At 32.8% G+C, this 25,926-nt stretch overlaps 1 protein-coding gene across 2 annotated transcripts in view; it reads right to left on the reverse strand.

The window, feature by feature from the left end:
• Window positions 1–25,926, reverse strand: part of LOC115887881 — a 97,959-nt gene that overhangs the window by 24,492 nt on the left and 47,541 nt on the right. For both annotated transcript variants that reach the window (XM_030907401.1, XM_030907403.1), the window contains exon 7: window positions 14,192–14,392. In XM_030907401.1, coding sequence (XP_030763261.1) covers window positions 14,192–14,392 — 201 coding nt within the window. The remainder of the gene's footprint in view (window positions 1–14,191; window positions 14,393–25,926) is intronic.

Below are 25,926 nucleotides of genomic sequence, written 5' to 3' on the forward strand. Positions count from 1 at the left end.
ACAGTTTAATAAAGTAGGTTTTAATATTCCATAGATGTATTAAATAGTCCTTATACTACTAAATTATAAGTCGGATACTGTTTAATAAGGATAAGTTCTTTACAATATGACAACACCGATTAGAGGCGAGGGAGCCTATTCATTCATTTATTACCTTGTAGTACGTGTCGCACGTGTGCGGTAAAGCTTTGTTGCCGCTATCTCCCCGGCTGTATTAACGCATTTTCTTAGCTTGTAGTCTTTAAGTGTTTATTTTACTGACTTTTTCTGTTCAAAAACTATAAAATATGGTTCGCCAGTGCCAAATTTGCAAGAAATTTGACTTAAATAATCCATTTAAGTCTTGAAACGACTTTTGACCGGTAGCCAACTCTCAATTTACCCATTCGGAGTCAGTGGCGTTGTTGTAGAAAAGCGCTTATTTAGATAATATTTTAGTAAAATGTAAAATCTGAATTTTTTCTCTTACATTACATTATTTACTTACTTACATTGTAACAAAATCATAATTATAACCCTGTTCATAATTAATAATGTTTTAATTAAAAATATATTCCGGTTTATTCTAAAATTATCTTCAGAATCTAAAATAACATACAAGAATTTTAAAATGATATTACATTATGAAACAACATTTTTTAATATACCGGGTCGTCTCAAAAGTGGCTCACCCCCTATAACTTATTTATTTTTTCAGATAAAAAAAACAGATTTGTATGTTAGTAGGTATATGACATAAATTAGGATTTATTGACGTATTCAATTGTTTTTGGTCTCTTCCTGTTTCACCGAAATGATTACATCTTTTGATTTTTAAAGGCACCCTCGGTATATTGCCACTTTATTCGATAAAAAATGATACTCTGAATGGAATGACATATCATATGTCAACTTTTGATATTGTCGCTTAAAAACAAATCCTATTTTAAATTTCAATCCAGGGTGCCATGGTGTTGTTAAAAACACTAAATTTTAATCAAGGAGCCTTGGAAAAATAGTTTTGATCGTCTAATGGGTTTCGTGTCTTGTCTAGGCCGGTTAAAAGATGTACAAATCGTATTTTTAATCATACATATGTCAATTTTTTCAAATGGAACAAGGGTGACTCATTAGCATATTTGGAAAAAGCATTTTTTTATGAATATATTGATACCACACACTTGGTATTTCGAGTCAAATTGTCGTTATGAACCGCGTGTTACAATTACAATTAAACCATATGCGAGAATGTCAAAAGTTGACATATGATATGTCATTCTATTCAGAGTGTCATTTTCTATCGAATAAAGTAGAAATATACTGTGTAAATATAAAGTAGAAATAAGGTGCTGTTTAAAAATTAAAAGTTATAGTAATTTCCGGTGAAACAGGAAGTGACCAAAAACAATTGAATGCGTCAATCAATCCTAATTTATGTCATGTACTAACATACTAAATCTTGTTTCTTTATTTGAAAATATAAAAAATTATGGGGATGAGCCACTTTTGGGACGCACCCGGTATAATAAAGACAGTACCGAGTTAAATAAATGTAGTTTTCATTTTATCCACTTCCTATCACCTTGCTTTAATGGAACAGATTTATGTTTTCTCTAATTTACTTAAGACATGACTTAACCAGAAAAAAAATTACAACAATCATATTTTTTTTTCTCTCCCTGTCGCCGATTCTATTATATCTGTGGAATAGTGTTAATTCTATTATATCTGTGGAATAGCTAATAATGTTTTGATTAATATTAGGGGTTGTAAATGTTTGACTAAAATTAATAATTTATTATTAATTTCAAAAATTACGTAATTTCGATTATAATATTTCTTCTATAACGTGTATTGTATTATTTTTATCTTTTTTGGACTCGTAAGACGTTCTTTCTAAACTTTTATTTAAAAAACCTGTCCTAAATCTTAATAAAATATAAAAAAGTTTAAATACGATATATATTTAATTTAATTATAGCTTCATTAAAATAAAAAAATTACCCGGCTATGATACGGAGAGTTCAGGTGTACTTGAGAAACGAAAGACAGTGTTGTGTTTCTCGGCAGAGTCGTCAGGGAACGACCGTTACGACAGAGACAACCTATCTATCGCTCGTGTCGCACTCGTTATAACCTAAAACAATAACACAACAATAACAAGACATTGTCTGACCGCATGTTCCAGCTATTTATGAATGAGATGCTCAGTCTATATTTTATTTTAAGTCTATGGTTAAACCAAAGGACGATTTATTTCCTTCTGTCAAAAAACTTGATAAAATATATTTATAAAAATCTTTTACCTTTGATTAATCGTTTAATTTAATAATAAATAATTTGCGCGGAGTGCACTGCTAGTTTGGTGCATTGCCTTTTCTTGGATTGTCCAAGTCGCATATAGTTTTTACTTTTGTTATTCAATTGAGTCTCAATTATTGATGTTGTTTGGTCCCCCCCCCTCTACGGAGTGATTTTGTAAGTTTTTTATACCCCATATAATTTATAAATGTTAGTAATGTCTACGTAAAAGATTTTTGCGATTTTTAGATTTTTGCAATATACCTCTTTCTCTTATTTAAATTTCAGTACATTTTAAATGTTTATACATATAATTAATTGCATAGGAAAATTTTTGAATTGTGCTGGTTGCAGACATTTAGTGAGATCTTTTTAGACTGTAAATGTAGTTGTATAATGACTACCTATTTTTCCTTGTTGCACGAATAAGGGTGTTTCTTAAATGTTTTTATAAGTGTGCGTGCCTTGATCACTCCACTTTTCTACATAACCACCCACATAATTAATTTTTATAGGAATATAATAATATTAAATTGACATGCGACAGCCCTGTTCGACATCCATAGATCATTTTTATAAATTTCTTGACTTTTCACATTTGACCGGTGACAGATGGATGTCACAGTTGTCGCATGTCGGTTGCTTAGATTGAGACGCAATTGAATTTTTAATCGAACATCTCTTAATTATTCCAATGTTTTAAATAAATATCAGGCGGCTTAACCGCCCCACAAGAGCCCTCTCTTTTTTGTGGTTGACTGGTCAGCGATGCTTCACGGTGGAGTTTTCAACAAAAGCCAATTTTTTAATGTAGTTTTTTTTATGAAGGTCTCTTGTACCACCTAAGGTAAGTTTTTTCTTCTTAACTTTTAGAGCAATAATTGTCTAACATGTATTTCCATTTTAGTGTCCTGAGGAAGAAATGAATAAATTCCGAAAGCTTGACAATTAACAAAGTGTATTAATTCTTTGTCAAACCCTTCTGCAACCCCACTAGTTCCTAGATTTTCTTTCTCACTAGTCAGTCGAGACTAATTTTTCTGCTTTATAAAAATATATATCGTATTTTAGATAGCTAATGGTAATATGACATGGCCAGATATAGTTTTACATCGCGCGACGTTTAAAGTCATAAGTTACTGGTTAATAAACAAAAAAACATACCCTTTAAAACTAAATCTTAAATAATTTAAAAATGATTTATTTTAGATAAAAGGTATTTTTATTAGTGAAATAAAAAAGTGGGTTTCCATTTGAAAAAAATAATTTATGATAATTTTTTAATCGATGAATTCCATGACAGCTATGGCCAATATTATATGACATTTGAACAATTTAATTTTTGGAATAGGTAGCCACATGTCTTTTCTTTATGCCACAGTGGTTGTACTAAGTTTGTCGTTTAGGCTATACAGATTTTTTTGACAGGTCGTTTTTTTCCTCCAAAAATTTTAATATTTTTTTCCTCAAAAATGGTTAATGTTAGATATAGAGTGTTTGATATGAAAATTCATAAAATTTTACAGAGAATTTAAGTATGTAATAAAAAATGGGAGTACCCATTTAAAATAAGAAAGTTGCTGTCAACTTCCGGTATTTCCGGAAGTGCACCCATATTGAAAATACTTTTAATCGATATATCTCGTTGTGAAACAGTGATGAGCAAAAAATCTCCGATCTAGATATTGTGGTTCTCTAGAAACTTCTCACGCACGCTCAGCCTGGGACACCCTGTTAATTCAATACAAAATAGTATTTTTACAACTATTGCATAATCTTTTAATGAAAGAAAAACTGTTTCAATGTCATCATCATCGTTTTCAGGTTATTCAACCATTTAAACATTTTAGTATTCAACTATGCCCTTCAAAAGTAACCATAAATATATCAGTTTTCATAAAAGAGACGGTCCTTTGTATTCGACCATCTACCGATGTTTGGTACATCATCCGACAGGAAATTCCCGATTGTGCAACACCCTGTACATCGTTGTACAGTTACGGTCAACCGAGTCGGAGCACGTGAGAGAGTGGTAGTACCGTAATGACGGCGAGCTTCGCAAATCTATCGTAACAAATTACAGAACCCAGATCATCGGTACTACGTAGTAGGAGCCGCATTCTTGAGGCTATCATTAAGAACTGCTACGGAATGGCGTATTTTATTGACAGTACTGTTGTAAATGTACAATAGCATTCGAGAACTGTTATAAGTAGCCTGGGTATCGCCTGAATCGTCAGGTTTTCTACAAATTTAATCACACATTTTAGTTTCTTCGCCTCCTTTTAATAAAAAAAGTTTCTCCAAAGCTGTTCAACCAACCCCTACCGTTGATTGAAAAAATTGGGAAGATACGCAACTTAATGGGCGAATTCGTGACAAGGCTGATTTGATTTCCTCTTACGTCTCAAGTGCTGTACGGTGGAGATACCAATCGTTCAGCGATCAACGCATAAAACACTTATTTTCTCTAATGCGGCCGGCGAAGGCATTAGAAGACGGTGTGGCTCTGAAAGCGACAGTGTTGCCGTATTAAAATGTGTAATATCTGTAATATGTTTTACGAAAATATCTTTGGATGAAAAATCCGCATCTATGTATTGAAAATTTATTCATGTTAAACATAGAATAAACAACAAAAATAAAAAATTCCTTTATAGGTATTGAATATGTCGTATGATCAAAAAAAGTTGTTTAGTTGGCTTGAAAATGACCAATTATTGACATTTACCAAAATATTTTACATATGAAATAGCAGCGATCTTCATTTCCAAGCCAACTCTGACGCCGTTCTTTGTTTAATCATATAATATTATATTAAATTGTTTAATGATAGAAAATCCGTATTATTAACGTACTGTACCCAAAAGCCGTAAATCTACGGATTAATCAGTAGTTCTGGCAACACTCGGCAACCACTCACTCTGTCGACTGAAAGCAGAATTACGGTACAGTATTTTTTATCCGCTGCGCTGTAAACGACGCGATCAGCGCGCAGCAATCTACCTGTCATTTTAAGGTGACAACCACATGACGCCGTTTTCAAAACCACATGACGCCGTTTTCAAAATAATAATCGCAAGGTTGTAAGAAAGTATATATGCCACGCTTACTTAAATACCTATTTACGATTATAAATACAATATGATACAACGGCGCACAATCTAATCTCCAAAGTAATTCCATAAATTGTTTCGATAATCCCCATATTAAGTATCGAAATTTGATAGTCACACCATTACAATTGAGTAACAATGATATATCAGAAAAAAGAGATTACATATTTTCCTGTTTGGGAAAAAATTAAGGTCCAAGGTTGTAGCAAATTTAATTCTTCCTCAATGACCTTGTTGTCTTGTATGAATTGTACGATAAATGCAAGGCAAAATATTCCAAGTAATTACGGCACATTGTAAGTTAAAAAAACTAAATTTAGCACTCTGACATGACAATGAAATATCTAGTCTCACGGTATGGTGAGACCAAACCAACTAATTTAAAAAGAATATAAATCATGATGCAATCAAAAATTGGTAGGCGTCTTCTTAAAAGAAAGAAAAAAATCATGTTTTTCCCTATGTATCCTATATTTTTGGATCCGATTTTCGGATCGTACCGGTGAGTGTATACCGGGTGCGTCTGAAAAGGTGCTCATCCCTATAACATTTTTATTTTTTCAGATAAAAAACGAGATTTGGTATGTTAGTATATGACATAAATTAGGATTGATTAATGTATTCAATTGTTCTTGGTCACTTCCTGTTTCACCGGAAATAACTACTAACTTTTGATTTTCAAATGACACCCTCGGTATTTGTATACTTTATTCGATAGAAAATAACAAACTGAATAGAATGACATATCATAATATGTCAATTTGGTTTATTTGAAATTGTAACATGTGGTTCATAACGACAATTTAACTCGAAATACCAAGTGTGTGGTACCAAATTATTTGTAAAAAATGCTTTTTCCAAATATGCTAATGAGCCACTTTGGTTCCATTTCAAAAAATTGAGATATGATTAAAATATGATTTTGGCATCTTTTAACCGTCCAGAACAAGACAGTAAAAACATTAGACGATCAAATCTATTTTTCCAATGATCTCTGATTAAAAATTAGTGTTTTTAACACAGCCATCGCACTCTACATTGAAATTTAAAATAGGATTCTTTTTAAGCAAAAATGTCAAAAGTTGACATATGATAAGTCATTCTATTCAGAGTATCATTTTCTATCGAATCCAGTAAAAATATACCGAGCGTGTCCTTTAAAAATCAAAATTTGTAGTCTTTTCCGGTAAAACAGGAAGTGGTCAAAAACAATTGAATACGTCAATCAATCCTAATTTATGTCATTATACTAATATACCAAATATCGTTTTGTTATCTGAAAAAATAAAAAAGTTATAGGGGGTGAGCCACTTTTGAGACGCACCCGGTATTTTTTGAAATTAAATTTGTAATGCTTCTTGTAATCGAAAAATTCCATAAAATAATTCGAACGGTTGAACAGAATTCAATGGGCAATTGTCAACCGAAATAGATCTATATTTCGATTAAAACGCGATTACATGGCCAACTCTATTAAATTCTTTCGCAATCATACGGCATAATTATATCACTGGCCATTCAAAAACCTTGAAAGATTCAACGACATCCATTTTTTTCTCGGACAAAACGCATAATTGCGCCAACAGTATTAAACAATATTGCAAAAACAAAAAGATTTTTCAGACCAAACGTGCTTAGATAAACAAAACTACCAACAGCACTTTGACACACAATGACTAATTCTTTTATTGAACCCTACCCGACATTGTTTATATTATTTATAATTATGTACTACTGGTTCAAATGAGGTCAATGGTAATAATATCATTAGAAATTATAAAACAATGCCATGTGCTTGCGTTAATAATAAACAAAACAATAATATTATTTAATTTTAATGAAATAAAGGATTTACTGTAAATGGTTGTAAAATCGTTGTTAAATATATTTATCTTTGCAGTGTATACAGGGTGGTCCGAAATTGATGTCTAGGAAATGAAAATTGGTGTCTAGAAGTTTTTTGATATGAGAAATTTGATTTTGATGTCAATATGACTTCTACTGGTGGAGGGCGCCACCTACATATGTTTTAACTGTTTTGAAGAGTAATAACTTTTTGTCCGTACCTGTATAAAACTACAGAGGGAAAAAATATACATCTCTGCGACCTTTTACGCAAAAAATTTCTCTTTGTAAAAATCGCTACGAGCAACCGCTCTCAAGATATTTAGAATGGAAATAGTCAATACATGTCATTATTGACGAAAAACAAACATGTTGAGTAGATAGTTATTTCACTGAAATAATAAATTTGGGAAATTTATCTTTTTTAAATTAATCATAAATTTTTCTGCAAAAAAATGATGATAAAACAGTTTCTGTTGAACTTTTGGCACAAAAACTTTCAAATTTATGATCTCACTCTAATAACTATTTAGTCAACATGTTTAATTTATGTCAATGATGACAGGTATTGATAATTTCGATTCCAAATATCTCGAAAACCGATACTCGTAGCGATTTTTACCAAGAGACATTTTTTACGAAAAAAACGTCTTAAATGTATATTTTTTTACTGACTAGTTTTATACAGGTACGGACGAAAAGTTATTACTCTTCAACCAGTTAAAAAATATGTATGTGGCGCCCTCTACTAGTAGGAGTCATATTGACATCAAAATCAAATTTCTCATGTCAAAAAACTCCCAGACAGCAATTTTCATCCAAATATTGACGTTACTGCAGAAATTATTTGGAAAAAATCGAAATAAAGATGAAACTGTATATCCAGCGGGAAATTTAAATTCCAGTTAGTCAGCCCGGTGCCGAATATGTCCATGGTTGGTAACAATGAATTTAAAAATTGCGCCTTCGATTACGTAACTAAAAGTTTAATTGGTATCGATTATAGTTAGGCAGGTATTTTTTTTGATATATTATCAATATGAATTTCTGTACACTTATTATAATTTCTACTATTTAATCTTTAGGAAATATGATAATAATGATAAATATAAAATATTACAATTGCAACATAATCGCCATTCAATAGTTCATTAAAATTTGTATCTAAAAATATATCACTGATTTACTTACTGCTCTTTAAAGCCATGTTTAAGTTTTATGATAAAAAAAAGGTGTGTCCAATTTTGCTCCAAAAACAATATATTATATTCTATTGTTTATTGTTAATGATTAGTTTTGTTTATGAATCATTTGTGACTAAGAAACTAATACATAAAAATTGTATTTTTCCTTTCAATCCACAGTATTTTTTTTATAAAATAAACGTCAAAAATTATGTTAAATGCTAGTTTAAATTTATGAAAAGGTTAAAAGAACGCATGAAATATTGAGAGCCGGCTGAGTCGTCATAAACTTCGTTCTCTCTCTTCAGTCCTGACCCCCATTAGGGAGTGTACCCAACTAGCAAATATAGTTCCCAGTCCTTTTTGAAATGTCCCTGCCCCTAAAGTATAGTTCCTAGGCTCATTCCGCCACTTAAAATGTTACTCTATAAGGAATAGTCACTTTGAAGTATATTTCAAGAGTGACCGGTTAGTCCCTACCTACCATAAAAGTGGAAAATAAACACCCCGATTGCAAGTCGCAAAGATGTAATTTAAAGAAGTGGCTGGAACTACCCGAATCTTCGAATAAGACACCATAAAAACCAAAAACTTTGTAGTAACTTTTCAAAGTAGGGGTTACCAACAAGTGCTACCATAATGCCTCCATTAAGTTTTTGTTACTTTATAGTAACAATTTAAGTTACGGGGTAGTCGCGGCCACGATACCTAGTTACTTCTAATTTATAGTAGCATTGAAAGTAGCAAAATGGTTACTGCTACCTTCCTAGGTTACTATAAAGTAGCCGTCGCTCATCCATTGCCACTAAAAAGTCACGGGGGTCAAAAACGGCTACTTTATAGTGACCGTAACTTAATATACCCTAATAAATGTAATTGCCTCAGATTGCATCGTGTGCTGCTCTGTTTTATTGTTTTCTTTTACTTGCTTTTAAGCTTTATTAAAATTTTGTAAAATTCCAACGGTGAATAAAAAGAAATTTAGATATTCTAGTACTTTCAACCGAAGAATTAAACAAAAGGAATCACTGCGAGCCGATGCATCAACATCAGAAACAAAAAATACATCTTTCTATAATCCTAGTGATGAACATCATAAATCAGGTAGTGACTGAGACATTTTTGAAGCTATTTCTGTAGAAGAGTGTAGTGTTAGTTCATTTGAAACTAAATCTCAGAGGAGAACTAATTTGAGACCCAACAATATAAAACAAGAACTAAAAGAGTGGGCGGTAAAATACTCTATACCTCATGTAGCTCTGAATAATATAGAAACACTAATAATAGAAAATGCACAATAAATAAAAAATAACTTCAAAGGACAAGGCGGAACGTTATAGTGGCACCAATGGAATGTATAGTCGCCACCACCGCGATCGGTGTAGCAACGCTCCAATTAAGCGGCAATTTGGTGGCGCAGAGAACTTTCTTGGAAAAATAACTTTATGGTTCCAAAGAATCGTTGACCATGTAGTTCCAAAAAAGTTATTGTTTCTATAAAGTCGCCTTTAGATAGCTACAATTGTCACTTTATCAATCCGAAGATTTTAAAGGTCCAAACGGGTAGGGTTGGCCTAATATGTTATTGTTCCCGGTACTTTGTGGAAGCATATGGAACTATAAAGTATTTTTCGGATTAAACGGCCATATTTTTTTCATGAATTTTTTAGACGAACACCCAAATGGCTCAAACATTATGCATTTTTTAAGCTAAATATACCTAGATTAAAAGCTTTTTTCCTTAGCTATTTTGTTATTTCTGACTGTGGACTAATATTTTAAAGTTTGACCCTGGTTTCAAGCAAATTATTATTATTTTTTTTTAATTACAAACATGAGTTTCTATTGCAAAATAATATAATAATTTGAAATATTTTGAGAGGCGCTCGAAAATTTTGTTATATAAACCCACTATTTTATTCAATAAAGTTGATTGCGTTCTGAATTTACCTAAAAAGGCGTTAAAATCGCACGGTAAATAACAAATAACGAAAAATAATAATGGCTTCCATAATTATTTTCCATCATGACATTATTTTTATGAAATGTGAAATTGCATGAAGAGGTCGCTGCGAATAAAGTTCAACAGTTTAACGAAAGTTCCACATGTCGGTGGCTAACACTTGGTTGCCACGAACTCGCGACTAGGCAATTGTTTATTGTTAATGATTAGTTTTGTTTACGAATCATTTGTGACTAAGAAACTAATACATAAAAATTGTATTTTTCCTTTCAATCCACAGTATTTTTTTTATAAAATAAACGTCAAAAATTATGTTAAATGCTAGTTTAAATTTGTGAAAAAGTTAAAAGAACGCATGAAATATTTCCGTCTGAAATAAAGCCGGCTGAGTCGTCATAAACTTCATTCTCTCTCTTCAGTCCTGACCCCCATTAGGGAGTGTAGTGGTCAGCGTAACATCATGGATGATTTTTCTCCATGTGCCTCTGTCTTTTGTCATCTCGATGACATCGTGCATTGGCTTGCTACAGCTAGTCGTGATCTGGTCAATCCATCGAGTTGGAGAGCGGCCACGTGGTCTACGTCCCTCCACCTTGCCTTGAATTATGAGTCTTTCCATATTGTCCGGACTTTTCCTCATTATATGTCCAAAATATTTTAGTTGTTTTAGTCGGATTTTACAGGAAAGCCTGTGTTAGTAATATTAAGTTAATTTATAATGGAAACGTTTGTACGGCGTTCAGTCCATGGGATACGGAGCATACGTCTATAACAATACATCTCGGTAGCATCGATCTACTTACGTTCCGTCTGCCTGAGAGTCCACGATTCGCAGCCATACGTCAATATTTGGAGTACCAAACAGTTGACTAGCCGGTTTTTGGTGGCTCTTGAAATCTGGCGGTCTTTCCAGATCTTGGTCAGTCTCCCAACAGCTACCTTTGCCATGTTGCATCTACGCTTCACCTCTTCTTCCGATGTGCCTGTATTTGTCAATAGTGATCCCAGGTATACGTATTGTTTTTTTGCGTATTTAGTTCCAGACCGAGCCGATTGCTTTCGTTTTCTACCCTATTTACTAAATTGATTAACTCTTCTTGACTGTTAGCGAGTAGTGCTGTATCATCTGCAAAGCGTAGATTATTTATTTTTTGGCCATTTATTGAAATGCCTCCTTCCCATGTTTCTAACGACCTTCTCATTATGTATTCTCCGTATATGTTAAATAGTTGAGGAGACAATATACACCCCTGTCTGACTCCTTGTTCGAGGGAAAATTCCTTTGAAGCTGAATCCAGTATTCTAACTGATCCTGTAGTGTGCTGATACAACTGAATGATAAGTGAAATAAGGTGTTGCGGTACCCCCACTTCCTTTAAGATTTTCCACAGGTGATGCCATCCGACTTTATCGAAAGCTTTTTTATAGTCTACGAAACAAATATAAAGAGGAATGTTGAATTCCCTTGCTTTCTCTATGATTTGGCGAATATTCAGAAGATGTTCCCGATTGCCTCTGCCCTTGGTGAAACCTGCTTGTTCTGCTGGAATTTCTCTTTCTAGAAAAGCTTTCAGTCTTTCATTTATAATTTGCAACATTAGTTTACTGGCATGTGAGATGAGGGAAATTGTACGATAGTTGCTGCACTTATGTATGCTCCCTTTCTTGTGAAGAGTGACAATGGTGGAGTGTGTCCAGTCGTCGGGCCATTCTCCTGTGTGCCATATTTTATTACAGATCAGATGAAGCATTTCTAATCCAGGTTCTTTAACGGCTTTTATTGTTTCTGCTGTCATTAGGTCTGAACCTGGTGCTTTATGGTATTTTAATTTGTTTATGGCCAATTCAACTTCACTTTTAAGGATGTCCGGTTCTTTCTCTGAATTTTCGTGGTGGTCGACATAGTTATATTTCTCACTGTCTTTGTATAAATGTTCGCAATATGATCTCCACACCTCAATAATGTCTTGTTTTTTGGTTCTTAAAGTTCCATTTTGATCTTCGATTGCCCAATTTCTGGCTTTAAAGTCCCTGGTAATATATTTTATTTTTTTGAAGAGGTCTCTTGGTTGGTTATTTAGACTGTGTCCCTCGATTTCTTTGCATATATCAGAGTAAAATTGTTGTTTGTCTCTTCTTGCTCCTTGCTTTATTGCCTTATTCGGGTATTTTAGTTCTTCTTTCTCTTCTTCTGTATGTATGCCTTTCCGGTGGAGAAGTTCTGTCTTCGATGATCTGGAATGTCTCGTTCGATAACCAGTGTTTTCGTTTTATCGGTTGATCTTCTTTTTCTGACCCTGTTGCAGTTGTTGTGCATTTTTTGAAAGCTTCCCATATTTCTTGGGCTGTTGTATTTTCTCTTGAGGTAGTCAGGAAAACCTGGGTTCCTTGGAGAAAACTTTATTCAGAACCTCGCAATTAGTGGAATAAATTAGCGGTTGCAATTGGTGATGGGAAAACCCGTTTAATTTCAATAATCGATTACTCGAGTTTCAAGCGATTGCAATAACCGAGTGATCGCTCGAGCGAAATATCACTCGTATTTAAAAAAAACGGGTTTTCACCCGTAGCGCGTCGCTTGTTATGTTGTAAGTACTCGTTAACGCCAAGCGCCAAGCAGTAAGTTGTGTGCGCAGAGCACATATTCTTTCGGTGATGAATAGCGCAAGTAGCAAGCGGCGTCGAGCGATTCGCTTGAATTTAGTTTATTTCAAATTACAAAGCAATGTCGATGTAGGTCGTAAAATTTTGTCTCTCAGATACGAAACGGATAAATATATATACGGCGTCGTATAAATTTGCTACCTGCAATGTATGTAGAAAATTCGTTCGGCTTTTTATCGAGTATGTCATATTAAAATCGGATTTCAATTTATTTCATTCTAGGATCGCTTGCATTCATCGCTTGGAACTCGTCACTTAATTGCATCGCTCGTTCATAATCGAGAGATGTCGGTTATTTCAATAATCGAGTACACGTACGACATTTTCAATTAGTAGCAAAAGTTATCAAACTTTTAACTTTTCCACTAATTAATTATACTTCAAAATTGGCGGGAAATGTCATTTTTGCCTTTGATTATTTTCCGTCAAGAGAAATTGCGGTTAGAAATCAAAAGTTGATTGTTTTATAAGCTAAATATTAAGCCGTTTATTATTAGAAGGTTTAGTAAATATTAAGCTTTCTCTGTGGATACAACTGACTAACGCAAGCTGTTGCTAGGATATTCTACTGATTTTAATTGTGTTTCTTAAATATTGTGAATGATCGTAAACTAAAGAGTATAAAGTGTAAAATTGAAATCACTAATTTATTGTACTAACTGCGAGGTTCTAAATGAAGCTTTGCGCTAATTGAAACTTGAAACCATTGATTTATTCAACTAATTCTGAGGTTCAGAATAAAGCTATGCTCAGTACGAAAAATCCTGTTTTTGTATTGTTTCATCTTGATTTTAGAACATTAACCTGTATGGTAGAGATTTGAAATAAGAAACTCGAATAAGACAAGAAAGTTTCTAGTGCCACTGTCAGAAAATGTCTAGTATGAGTCTGAATGCCATCAATTGCGAGGAATTGACAACACATCAAATTTAGCTGCCCAGATGTTATTTACATCTATGGTATATACTAGTAATGAATTCATGACTAGTACAGTAATGAATTTTCTAATAAAATTTAAAATTAAATTTTACGGTAAGTTACTGTAAAAATGTTGAATATTTTAAATATTCGTAAAAAGTGCCTGCCTTAGAATATAACTTTGTCTTTAATGTGTTATTGCACTGGTGCATACGACTCACCTTTGTTCGTTTGGATGTGCACTGTATCAGACTAGATTTACCATCGATCAGGATGTTGTCATTTAAGAATGTGACGTCACAAGGGCTGGGCGGCCGCGTCTCCAGGGCACGGATCAGGTCGTCCTCTTCCATCAATTCCTGGATCTCCTTGAAGTTCGACAGGAACGTTTCGGATATGATCTTTATACCGGGTTCGTCAGGCTGAAATTAAACGATAACTTTAGAAAATGAAATGGAAAAACAAAACTAAATAAATGGAAATGTTAACTATCGTTTTTAATCATTGGGCTAAACGTCTTTTTGTTAAAAAAATGTAGGTAAAAATTACTCTCGGCTGTATGTCGAAAAAAATATTACCAAAGAGGAATGAGAAATCGTTGGATATTATTCTAAATTTCCTAGAACGACTTCTAGAAGATGCAACTGCTATGGTCAATAGTAAAATGGAATCTTCACAAAAATCTGGCGAAAAATGACATTATATACCGGGTGCGTCTCAAAAGTGGCTCAACCCTATAACTTTTTTATTTTTTCAGATAAAAAAACGAATTTTGATATGTTAATATGACATAAACTCACTTCTTGTTTCACCGGAAATGAGTACAACTTTTGATTTTTAAATGACACTCTCTGGGTATTTTTTACTTTGTTCGATAGAAAAAGACACTCTGAATTGAATGACATATCATATGTCAACTTTTGACATTTTCGCATATGATTTATTTGAAATGTAACATGCGGTTCATAACGATAATTTTACTCGAAATACCAAGTGTGTGGTACCAAATTATTCCTAAAAAAATACTTTTTCCAAATATACTAATAATACGATTTGGGCATCTTTTAACAGGCCAGGACAAGACACAAAAAACATTAGACGATCAAATCTATTTTTCCAAGGCTCCTTGACTAAAAATTAGTGTTTCTAACACAGCCAAAGCACTCTAGTTTGAAATTGAAAATACGATTTTTTTAAGCGAAAATATCAAAAATTGACAGATGAGGGAAGTTAGCAACTCACTGAAAGCAGGAATTATAAAATACGACCCTGCTTGGGCTGCTTTGTAGCCCAAGTTTCCTGCTTTATCCTGCTTCAAATCCCAACCCAGCAACACCTACCTATTTTGAGCTATAGTTACTTATATTTTGGTTGCTGACTTCCCAGTTGGCAACACATGGGAAGCAGGATCGCCAAAACTGTTTCCTGCTTGCGTTGCTATACCCTTGTTGCATCCTGCTGCGAATTTCGCCCCAGCAAAACTTGTTGCTTTAAGATACATCAAGCTGATTGGTGACGTCACACATAGCTACACAATAAAAGCAGGATGGCTAAAACAAGTTTCTGCTTTGGCTGCTATAAGCCTTCTTCAAACCTCATACCAGCCACTCTTGTCATTTGGATGAGGCAGGATTATACCAGCAAAAGCAGGAATTTGTTTCAGCCATCCTGCTTTTATTGTGTTGCTATGTGTGACGTCACCAATCAGACTTAAACTTGCTGTATCTTAAAAAACAGCAACAGTTTGATTGTTGAGCTATAAAATTGGTAGGTGTGGCTGGGTTGGGAGCCCAAGCAGGATCGTATTTTATAATTCCTGCTTTCAATGAGTTGCTAACTTCCCCGATCTAAAATTGACATATGATATGTCATTTTATTTGAAGTGTCTTTTTCTATCGAACAAAGTAAAAAAATACCGAGAGTGTCATTTAATATCCTTAAAATAGTAATCTTAGAAGATGCATGTCATCAAAAATGCAATGAGCACGCGTGTCAGCAATGAACGCGTGTCATAGGTTCTGCGTGCCGTAGGTTAATCACTGTTCTAGATTATCTATATTCATAGAAAATTAGATAATGACATTAAATTTAATCAAAATAATTCGCTAGTTTGTTTTTTTTAAAGAATTCAAATACCTACTGTATCAAATTTTTTTAATAAAAAAATAGTTCGTTGACTGTCCGTCAATACTTCCAAACTTGAACTCTTGCAGCAATTACTAATTGCATCAACGCGCTTTACGCATAGCACCTATTTAACTATAATTTATTTATTAGCGACAAGTTCAAGGTCGCCCAGTTCGAATTTCTCTTGCTTAACTAATTGAAAATTCCTCAAAATCGTTAGAATAAAGCGAATGGTGGCGTAAACAAAACAATAAACAGTCAAACTTTGTAGGTTTCCAGGTGAAAAAAGGTTTCTTAGAGAAAAAAGTATACGTAGAGGGGTTCTAAAATAAGTTTTTGATATAACCGTGATATTTTTGTTTGCATCTTGCAACGTTACTACCAAGGTCACTACATTTCAGAGAAATATCAGTTGAAAACAGAATTTATAATAAGCATAGAAGAATTTTTCACACGATATTTTTTCACTCCAAACTAATGTTTATGCATATGTAATGGCGTGTCTACGTTTACTTATTTCACTGAGATAAGTTAATTTTTGCCAATCATCATATACGTATGTATGAGCGCACTTGCGCGTCGGCATAATGGAAATAATAAGAGAAAATGTTGTAACAGAAGATCCATTGTTCTTGAAAACGTCTTTTTTAAAAAATAATTAGAATTGCAAAATATCGCAGAGGAAATCGCAAAAAACAAAGTATTCATCGTTTTATTTTTTGATGAATGAAGATGTTTTTATGTGAAAGATTCCACTTTATTAAAAAAGATATAACGCAGTTATGTTAAACAATATCGTATTAAATGGAAATATATTAAAAATTGCATTGGGGAAAACTCTTATATGTATTAGTTTGACACATATTACGATGTACAGTTCTTCATGTATATAAAATGTCAATAATACATATAAAATGTCAATAATCCATGGGTATATTGATAAATGAGGTCTAAATTATAAGAAAATGCATTTTCGACTAAAACTTGAAGAGATAAGTAAAAAGTGGTATAATACAATTTGATAGACAATTAAAGTGTGCATCTGATTCTCGTAAAATATACAGAGTGGTCCGTTTAAATAAACAAGTTATTGCCGTTTAAAGCGTAGTAATTATTTAAAATAAAATTCTAGACACTCTGTATAAGGTAGTATAATGTATATTATTGCAACACAAAATTTAGTAAATAGAAAAACTTCAGTACAATATTTATTGGTTTTAAAAACTTTAATGCGCCTAGAGAAATGAAGCATTAAAATTATTGTTACAGTATTATGACAAAAACGTAAATATTTCATAAACGGTAAGATTAAAATGCGGTAAACCTTAATCAAATTTACCTTTATTTTAATCGTAGAAACTAAAAATGTAATAATATACAGGGTGTTTCATTTAAATAAATACAACTTGAATATTTTTTATTTATTTGGGATACTCTGTATCTTGTAAAAATGTTTTTAAATTGTAGCTCTAATAGTCCTTCAACGAACCCAAAACTTACAATTTGTAAAAATCTAATCGTTTAGCTACAATACTCTTATACGTAGGTATACGAAAAACCCTGTGTGATGTTGAATTTATTTTAGAATATGTGTTCAAATCCCGATCACTTGATTAATTAGTGTTATTAGTTAGTCTGCGTGTTTAAAAAAAATATTTACTAATTGGATAGAAAAAAAGAATATATCTTCACTAAAAACAAGAGTAAAAAACTCATAAATATAGTGATCGGCTCCACAGATTATATTCGTGGGAAAGTTCAGACCCGAGCTGTCGCTATTTAATGGATATTATGCAGATCCGATTCACAAATTGATAATAAAAGAAATTCAATTTCACCGCTAAATAGGCGCCTTCGAATTTTGGTCAGTAAACAAATATCTTCGCTCGAATAACTTTACAGAATGTTTATGTATTATTAATTACATGGAGTTTATGGAGGTTAACGGAATTTATGATATTTTAATTTTCCGGATAATGAATTTACAATTTACAGTACAGTGTACAGTGATGTCATCTGACATACATTTTATTATAAAAATATATTGTGGAAGTGCTAAAAAAGTTAAATACAGGCTGTTTCAAATTCGCCTCTCACCAGTGAGATCTCTAAAACGGTAAGCGCAAATATATTATAAGAATATATTGCTAGTACCACGATATACATAAACAGTATTTATTATTATTAAATATATCGTGGCTAGTACCGTATCTACACAATGAGTGGAAAGTGAAGCCAAAGAAAAGAAATAGGAATATCAATCTGACATAAGTCTATCCTTTTGGTTCAACAGGATTTTCGTGCGCCAAACCAAAGAAGACGATCTGATTCGTCTACTGCTACTTGCCCGCGCACTATTTTAAACTCTAAATATTAATAACGTATAATATATACATTTTTTTATTGGTAATGGCAAATAATGTAATGGCAACCTGTTATTTTAAATATTCATCATACCGGGTGCGTTTCAAAAGTGGCTCACCCCTATAACTTTTTATTTTTTCAGTTAAAGAAACGAGATTTGGTATCATAATATATGACATAAATTATGATTGATTGACGTATTCAATTGTTATCAGTCACTTCCTGTTTCACCGGAAATGATTACAACTTTTGATTTTTAAATGGCACCCTCCGTATTTTTTTACTTTATTCGATAGAAAATAACACTTTGAATAGAATGACATATCATATGTCAACTTTTACATTTTCGCATATGATTTATTTGAAATTATAACTTGCGGTTCGTAACGAAAATTTGACTCGAAATACCAAGTGTGTGGTATCAAATTATTCGTAAAAAATGCTTTTTCCAAATATGCTAATGAGCCACCCTCGTTCCATTTGAAAAAATTGAGATATGATTAAAAATACGATTTGAGCATTTTCTAACTGGCCAGGACAAGACACTAAAAACATTAGACAATCAAATCTATTTTTCCATGGCTCCTTGATTAAGAATTAGCGTTTTTAACATAGCCATGGCACTCTAGATTGAATTTTAAAATACGATTTTTTATTAAGCGAGAATGTCAAAAGTTGACATATGATATGACATTCTATTCAGAATGTCATTTTCTATCGAATAAAGTAAAAAAAAATACCGAGGGTGCCATTTAAAAATCAAAAGTTGTAGTCATTTCCGGTGAAAGTGACCAAAAATAACTGAATACGTCAATCAATCCTAATTTATGTCATATACTAACATACCAAATCTCGTTTCTTTTTGATCTGGGTGAGCCACTTTTGAGACGCACCCAGTATAATCATATATATCCGTTTCTTGTTTTTGTTTAAATATGTCAGAGATAAAATTTTAAATTATAAGTAAAGGCGCGAATAGTCAGACGCTAAATTGATTTACGTGGTAGATAGAAACTTAGAAAACTACTTCTATTGGTTAGTATGAAATAAATCAACTAATCGCGAAGTACTTCTCACGCTTGCGTGGTTCAAAGTTGTTGAACGAAAAGGACCGACTTATGTGGATTTTGTATAGCTCATTTCAAAAATTTGGCTTCAATTTCTGTTCCTTACTAGCAATATATTCTTATAATATATTTGGGTAAGCGATGCAGGTTGGTTTAAATTGGGCCAAAGTGACCTCTAGTGAGCATAGTACTTATCTTTATCACTTCCGAATAAATACTAGCTATATACATTAAAAAGTTTAATAGACAAATTGATTCAGACACAATATGGCGACGACATTTCCAACTACATTATCTGAATACAAAACTATAATTATAGATTGATAATAATCATTAACAATTCACTTACTATACATCAGTCCAACAGAAAATTTACCTCCTTTTTAGATTCGACATTTTCTTTAGGTGCGTCCACTATGCACGCCATTTTTGAGATTAGAGAAAAACAACACTAGACAAATATCTAATTCAATTAAAATTGTTTTGAACTTTCTACCAATTAAGTTTATCTCCTTATTTATAACATTAGCTCCCTGATACTAAAGATAAGTCTAAAATAATACTACCAGAAGACCATAAACTTTTCATTTATGAGATTACAAATAAGCTATTTTTGACTTACAAAATGTTATCTAAAAACTTATCATAAATTGAAATTTAACTATGTCTTGGTGAAAATGAAAATACACCACGGTTTTTTTAAACCTTAGTGTTAAATTATCATTATGCCACACCTTAGACAAATTTCATATCTAGCATATTAACCATTATTAACCCTTTATTAGTCATATTAGTATAGTAAGTTGATGATAATGTCAAAGTATCTTAAATGTTAGTTGTGTAAATTTACAGTAAATAAATATGTCGGTCTGATGCTTAGAGTAAAGTCTCATGACCAACTATCAATATATTTATCAAAAAATAAATAGACCGAACCCAAACGCACGAAGAGTACAATATCTAGAAAAATTGTTTCATTCAAGAATGACGAAAACGTGAACGCAATTTCTAATTCGATAAATATATGTATACAGGGTGTCCCTAGTTGAGATTGCGTCTTGTTAAGGCGTGTTGACACGGCTCAAGTGTACTTGGATGCTGCCATGATAACTGTTCTTATTGTAATGCTGCGCACGTCTCACTACCTCTGCTTGTATCGTATTAGTATTAACTCTACTATATTACACTACAAGAATAGAAATTGAAGCCAAATTTTTGATATGGAGCTATACAAAATCCACATAAGTCGGTCCTTTTCGTTCAACAGCTTTGAACTACGCAGGCGTGAGCAGTGCTTCTCGATTAGTTGATTTATTTCATACTAACCAATAGAAGTAATTTTCTAAGTTTCTATCTACCACCTAAATCAATTTAGCATCTGACTATTCGCGCCTTTACATATAAATTTATATTTAATCTCTGACATATTTAAATAAAAACAAGAAACGGATAGATATGATGAATATCTAAAATAATAGGTTGAAATAATGCCATTACCAATAAAAAAATAATATAAAAATATTATACGTTATTATTATTTAGACTTTAAAACAGTGCGCGGGCAGATGACAGCGTTCAGCGATGAAGTAGACGAATCAAATCGTTTAATTTGGTGCGTGCGCACGAAAATCCTGTTGAACGAAAAGTATAGACTTATGCAAGATGGATATTCCTATTTCTTTTCTTTGGCTTCACTTTTCACTCATTGTGTAAACGCGGCACTAGCAATATATTCTTATAATATATTTGTATTTTTATCCAAGTTGGAACAGAGTGATGTCACTTCTACCGATTTTTCTGTAGATCTACCAAAAAGAATATATTTTCTACTGATTTTCATTCTTCGGAATATTTTAGTGTCATAGATATATATTAAAAAAAAATGTGGCAATTTGTACAAAATTTCTAATGAATATTATACTTTGATATTATATATTATATTTACTTTCACAACCAATGACATCTAAACGACCGTAGGGAAATTACCGTAGACCTATTATCAGGGAAAGTTTCGTTGTTTTGACGAGGATAGAACCTCTTTAGTTTTTACACTTATTTTTGTATAGATGTTCCTGGCAACCCTAATTATTTTCTCGCTCGAAAAGCCCCATATTTTCAGGATTTTTGACGACGTTTCGTTCACTACGAAACCCCATCATCAATGAATCAAATCAAAAAATGGTCCGATTTAAATGAAATTTGGTATGTCGATAGATTAGACCAAAACCAACTTAACCATGGACGACACGTGACACTGTGACAGTTAGTTTTGACGTAAGAAATGTCAAAAGTTGATGTCGTCCGATCGCGACCAAATTAATTGGTGGGTAGGCTATGTGAACGGTACCCATCCTGCAAAGTTGGATACGACGTTTCGTTTACATCTTCATCAGAGTGGGACTAACGATTTGGTCTTGAAGAAAAATGTGGGTCGATTTCGGCATAATTGGGAACGGGCTACAGGATGACGCCCTCGACGTTTCAAATCGATCGCGATGCCTCTAAATGAACGAAATCATCAGGATTTTTCTTAATCATGGGCCGATTGGAACCAAACTCGGCACGCGGATAGAAATACCCGAATGGAGTCCTCAGACGGACAGAGAGACGGAAGTAAGAAGTTATACTTCAAATATGCACACATAATGTACACCCTTTTTTTAATTCTTTGAAGTTTTTTAATTTAAACATTTATACCTAACTCTTTAATCTCTCCAAAAAAATCCTTTATGGGTATTTCGCCACTGCACTGCAAGAAAAATCTACAAAATAAAATAGTAATTTTTTGTAAACACTTCTGGCGTTAAACCTAAAACGGACACTGCTTGTCAGAAGTTGTGTTTACAGTAATAAAAATTTGCCTAACAAAGAAAAAAATGCTTAACGTTTCGGAAAGTTTATCTCTTTCCGTCGTCGGAGGCAAAAAAAAAATACAAAGAATAAAGAAAAAAACTATTTAAAATATTTAAATTCAACTATTCGAGAACGCTTTACTTTTTTTAAAACAGACGTCTACAAGAACCCCGTTGACGTTCTGTTAAAATCAAAATTAACAATTACTACCTGATAACATTTAATTTATTTTTATAACTCTTTAATGTTTAAATTATAAATAAGTATTTCTAGTAATGAATATGCGACCAAGGTAGACTTTTTATCTCTCATTGTAATAGTGCTCATTTTTTTGACCTCCAACTTTGGTTAATAATAACACTATTTTATTAAACGGTATATTTAAATTTAACTGTGTTAACAGTAAAAAAATCAATTCCAAATTCACTTGCAATTATCTCACCGCATTTAAGAGAAAACGCAAAAAGAATCACGATTTGGAGTCGTCACGTTTTTGTGGAAATGATGCCTGTTAAAGAGCACATTATCGATACTTTGAAAAGTGAGATTAACGCTAATGCGTGAGAGAGAGTTTTAAACAAGTGCCGTGTGATTTTATTTAAGTTTCAATAGATCTCTGCTGGCATACAAGGAAAATAAATGTAATAATAATAATAACGAAAAAAAAGTTCTGAAAATTTGGAATTTTTTGAAAAAAAAAATTTGGATTTTTTTTTAGTTTTTAATTTAAAAACATAATTTTTTGATAATATGGCAACATAGGTGGTAGATTAAATTTACAAGGAAGAAAACTTAGAAAAGATCCAGTGGTTCTCAAAATTTAAGCAAAAATTATGTTTTTTTGAAATTTTCAAAGTAAAATATCTCGGTTATTTTGAACTTAATGTACAAAATTACCAAAATATGTTCATGGATTCATATTTCTGTAACTGATATTATTCCTCTTTATTAGATGCTTATTATTGACTGAGAGAAGGTCTTCTATCTTGTCATATCCAAAATTCATGTGGAGAGATCTCAACATATTAAGCCTGATTCTCCAAAAATCAGTTCAGTTCTGAATTAGACCGATGCATGGCTTTCAATAGTTTGGCAACTACATCTTTCACCATTTGCAAGCTATTTCTACTAGCAAGCAAAGCAGTATAACCTGCAAATGTTGCTAATGTAAACTAGATTTAAAACTGGTTCTAAGACTTAACTTCTTCTAAGTTCTTCTTCTATCTTACCTTATCTTAATCTTCTTCAAGTTCTTATATTTTATTCTTCATTTAGCAACGCAGTTTTTTTTTCACGGTAATCATCATTCTCAGCCTATTCAACTATTTCCGATTATCGTGTAGCCTCCCTCACATGTAGTTGGACCCATTGTTGTCTATTGTTGGCTATGCGAGCCCAAGTTATCCCTGCTAATTTCCTAATATCATGGTCCCATCTCAGGGTTCGGTCTTCCTCTAGGTCTCTTAATTGCTCGTGGGTACCATGCTGTAATTTTAATGGTCCATCTGTTGTCCGTTCTTCTTGCCAGGTGTCCTGCCCATTGCCACTTGAGGAAGGTGATTCTGTGGATGACATCTATTACCTGGGTACTTTTGTCGTATCCATTCTATTCTTTTACGGTCTCTTTTGGTTATTCCCAGCATATTTCGTTCCATTGAGCGTTGTGCGATCTGCAGTATCCTTATAATGTCTGTTTTAAGTGCCCATGTTTCGCATGCATAGGTCATGACTGGTAGTACACATTGGTCGAATGTTTTCTTCTTTAGATAAAGTGGCATTTAGATTTAAATATTTTCTTCCATAAGTACTCCATGCTAACTTAATTCTACTGTTGATTTCTGGTAGTAGAAATCCCGAGCCGTGTACTAGTTGTCCTAAATATAAATATTCTTCTACTATTTCCAGTCCAGTCCAGTTGACTGAAGATTTCTTCTAGCGTTGCTCTAAAAAACTTTGGGGATATCGCGTCTCCTTGTACTACTTTACCAGTTGGGCACTCTGGGGTTGTTTTATATATCATTACTCTTACTCTACGCTTTGGCTTCTTTGTATATATTGGCGAGGCTTTCTATACTATAAGGCCTGTGAATACCTTGTCTCGCTAGGGCTTCTATTATTGCGTTAGGATATGTCGAGTCGAAAGCCTTTAGGTCCCCTTTTTGATCTTACTGTCCTCTTTTCTATCGCGTATTGAAAAAGTCCTCTTTTTTACATACCAAACTCAAAATCTAAAAAATATTCGTCTATCGGTACAATGTTTAAAAAAATTGTTAATATGTCTCTTTCGCTACTCCCATTCGTTTGTACAGAAAAGAAAATGGAGAACGTTTAACTATTTTATGTTTACTTACTGTTAGCTTATTTTTTGAAAAAAAAGTTTTGTGGAAAATGGTTTTGAGTATAAACATTTTTAAAAAAGTAACAAAGACCATCAATCACATATTGTTTAGATAACTTTTTGGCAAATTCTAGACATTTGGGCGAGGTTTCAAAAAAATGTTTCGCCTGTTCATCTTTTTTAGCCGACCATACCAATAGGTATGGTAGGCTATTAAGATCGGCAAAAAAAAATTTTTTTAATTTCACTCAAAATGAGTTATTTGGGTCATAAATGACCTAAATACAAAATATTATCATGGTGTCTGTCTGTCTGTCCGTCTGCCGTCTGTAACACGATAACTCAAAAACCGCTGAACCGATTTTAACCAAATTTGGCACAAAAATACTGTCGCACCCGAGAATCTGGCCATTAGTTTTTGGTGAGGGAGGGGGGTTGGTAAGGGGGTATGGGAGGGGGTTAAAAATTTAAAAAAAATCGTAACTCCAAAATTACAGTAGCTAGCGCAACGCGGTTTTCAAATTAAGATTAGGAATAATATTTGCAACAAAATTTGTAATAACATCAAAATCAGTCAAAGTTGCAGTTTTCGAGATATTAACATATTTAAGTATGGGCGGCTATATACGTGCCTCCCGGGGCCAATTTTTACCTTCTCGTCCCCTACGTTTTATTTTGACAGTTGGCAACCCTACTTTAGGTACATATAAATTTCAAATTAATTTTTCAAGAAGGTCCACAAGAAAGTGAACAACTTATACAGAGAGTTTAAAAAATTGAAAAATTATAATGGAATGTAATTTTTATGGCATAGTAAGTGCTGTTTAGATCAAAATTTTGCTTCACCGTAATGGACTTATTAATTTCGAACACTTCCTGCCCGACATAAGTCGCACTTCTTAGCTCGGTTAATTACCAAGACGGTCCGTAAGGTAGTACCGTTTCAGTTTCACGTTTTTTCCGCTAGTGACATTAGCTACAATCCAGGTTATTCGATTATGCGATGTTTATACATGTGCCGTTAAAGTAATTTTCAACTAAAAGTATGTATCATGTTATAGCAAATAATATTTTTAAATACCTTATAATATTTTTCTGAATGACTTTTTTATATAAAATTAACCTAACCTACCTAACTAAATTATAATACAACTCTGTATAGTCTATAAAATGAATAACTTTGAATTTTGACCGTTATTTTTACCAA

This window comes from Sitophilus oryzae, unplaced genomic scaffold (assembly GCF_002938485.1).
Source record: "Sitophilus oryzae breed Bouriz unplaced genomic scaffold, Soryzae_2.0 scaffold_660_pilon_pilon, whole genome shotgun sequence".
NCBI lineage: Eukaryota > Metazoa > Arthropoda > Insecta > Coleoptera > Curculionidae > Sitophilus > Sitophilus oryzae.